Source organism: Parus major, chromosome 23 (assembly GCF_001522545.3).
Source record: "Parus major isolate Abel chromosome 23, Parus_major1.1, whole genome shotgun sequence".
NCBI lineage: Eukaryota > Metazoa > Chordata > Aves > Passeriformes > Paridae > Parus > Parus major.
The window spans coordinates 238,189-239,769 of NC_031791.1; the positions used below are offsets into that span (position 1 = coordinate 238,189).

The 1,581-nt window shown below is 45.1% G+C and overlaps 1 protein-coding gene across 1 annotated transcript in view; it reads left to right on the plus strand.

Moving 5' to 3' along the window:
- RPS6KA1 (ribosomal protein S6 kinase A1) overlaps window positions 1-1,581 on the plus strand; it is a 24,425-nt gene that overhangs the window by 8,854 nt on the left and 13,990 nt on the right. The window contains exon 5 of the mRNA XM_033519631.1: window positions 1,380-1,461. Within this exon, the coding sequence (XP_033375522.1) occupies window positions 1,380-1,461 (82 nt within the window). The remainder of the gene's footprint in view (window positions 1-1,379; window positions 1,462-1,581) is intronic.

A 1,581-nucleotide genomic window follows, 5' to 3' on the forward strand; every position in this document is an offset into this window, starting at 1 on the left:
TCACACCTTGGAGTGTGACACTTGCAGGCAGTGTCCCTTTGATGCTGCCTAAAACCAGGAAGGAGACATCAGGGAGGGAGATAAAAATCCAGGGGATGCAGAGCCTTGAATGACAAAGATGTGAGTGACAAAGCAGGAGTGAAGCATCAGTGCCCCTGGGCAGCTGCAGGAGTCAGGAGGAGTGGAAGGTTGGGGGTGAGAGGAGCCTGTTGGGAAGGAATTAGAAAGAAATGATAAATATGATTAAATATGATAAATAATATTAAATGTGAAGAAATACAAATGAAAGCACGGTTTGAATAATTCTGGCTGGTGTGCCAGAACACATTCTTTCCTGCAATAAAACTGAGACCCCTCTTCCCAACCTTATGAGGAAAGGTCTGAAGGACCCTGAGATAACTAAAAATATGTAAAAACAGCGATTTCTATAGGTCACACACAAATGTTACTATTGGTACACTTCGATTGGTCAGTGAAGGAATAGAATATTCAAATGTATAGATTGTATAAGTGACTGCAAAAGAGAATTCTCTCTCTTGGTTCTCTTGTTTCTCTGAGCTCTTGGTCTTTCTTGCTACTCTCTTACTACTCACTTACTACACCTCTCTTGCTACTCACTTACTACACCTCTCTTGCTACTCACTTACTACACCTCTCTTGCTACTCACTTACTACTCACTTACTACACCTCTCTTGGTCTCTCTTGCTACTCACTTACTACACCTCTCTTGCTACTCACTTACTACTCACTTACTACACCTCTCTTGGTCTCTCTTGCTACTCTCTTACTACACCTCTCTTACTACTCTCTTACTACTCACTTACTACACCTCTCTTGGTCTCTCTTACTACACCTCTCTTGGTCTCACTTACTACACCTCTCTTACTACACCTCTCTTGGTGTCTCTTACTACACCTCTGTTGCTACTCACTCACTACACCTCTCTTGGTCTCTCTTACTACACCTCTGTTGCTACTCTCTTACTACACCTCTCTTACTACTCTCTTACTACCCCTCTCTCGGTGTCTCTTACTACACTCTTGCTGTATTTCTCCTGCTCTCTCCCTTCTGTTCCTCTCTCTCAGCAATTTTAATTCTTCAGCTCCTGTACTCCTATTTTACTCCCTTTGTATCGTTCTCTCTGAGCTCCTGTACTCCTATTTTACTCAGTTTGTATCGTTCTCTCCGAGCTCCCGTACTCCTATTTTACTCCCTTTTGTATGGTTCTCTCCGAGCTCCCGTACTCCTATTTTACTCCTTTTGTATCGTTCTCTCCGAGCTCCCGTACTCCTATTTTACTCCCTTTTGTATCCTCGGGGCCGCTCCGGCTTTGGGGAGATCCTGGGGGTTTTTAGGGCTCAGAATTTGGTGTTCTCAGGTTTTCCTGGTGAGGAAAATAACAGCCCCGGACAGCAACCACCTGTACGCCATGAAGGTGCTGAAGAAGGCCACGCTGAAAGGTGGGAGGAGAATGAGGGGTTTAAAGAGGGGTGGGGAAGGGCACAGCTGGGCTGGGAGAGAGAGCAGAGTGGGAAAATGGGGGGAAAGATAATTGGGGGAAAAAATGGGGGGAAAATGGG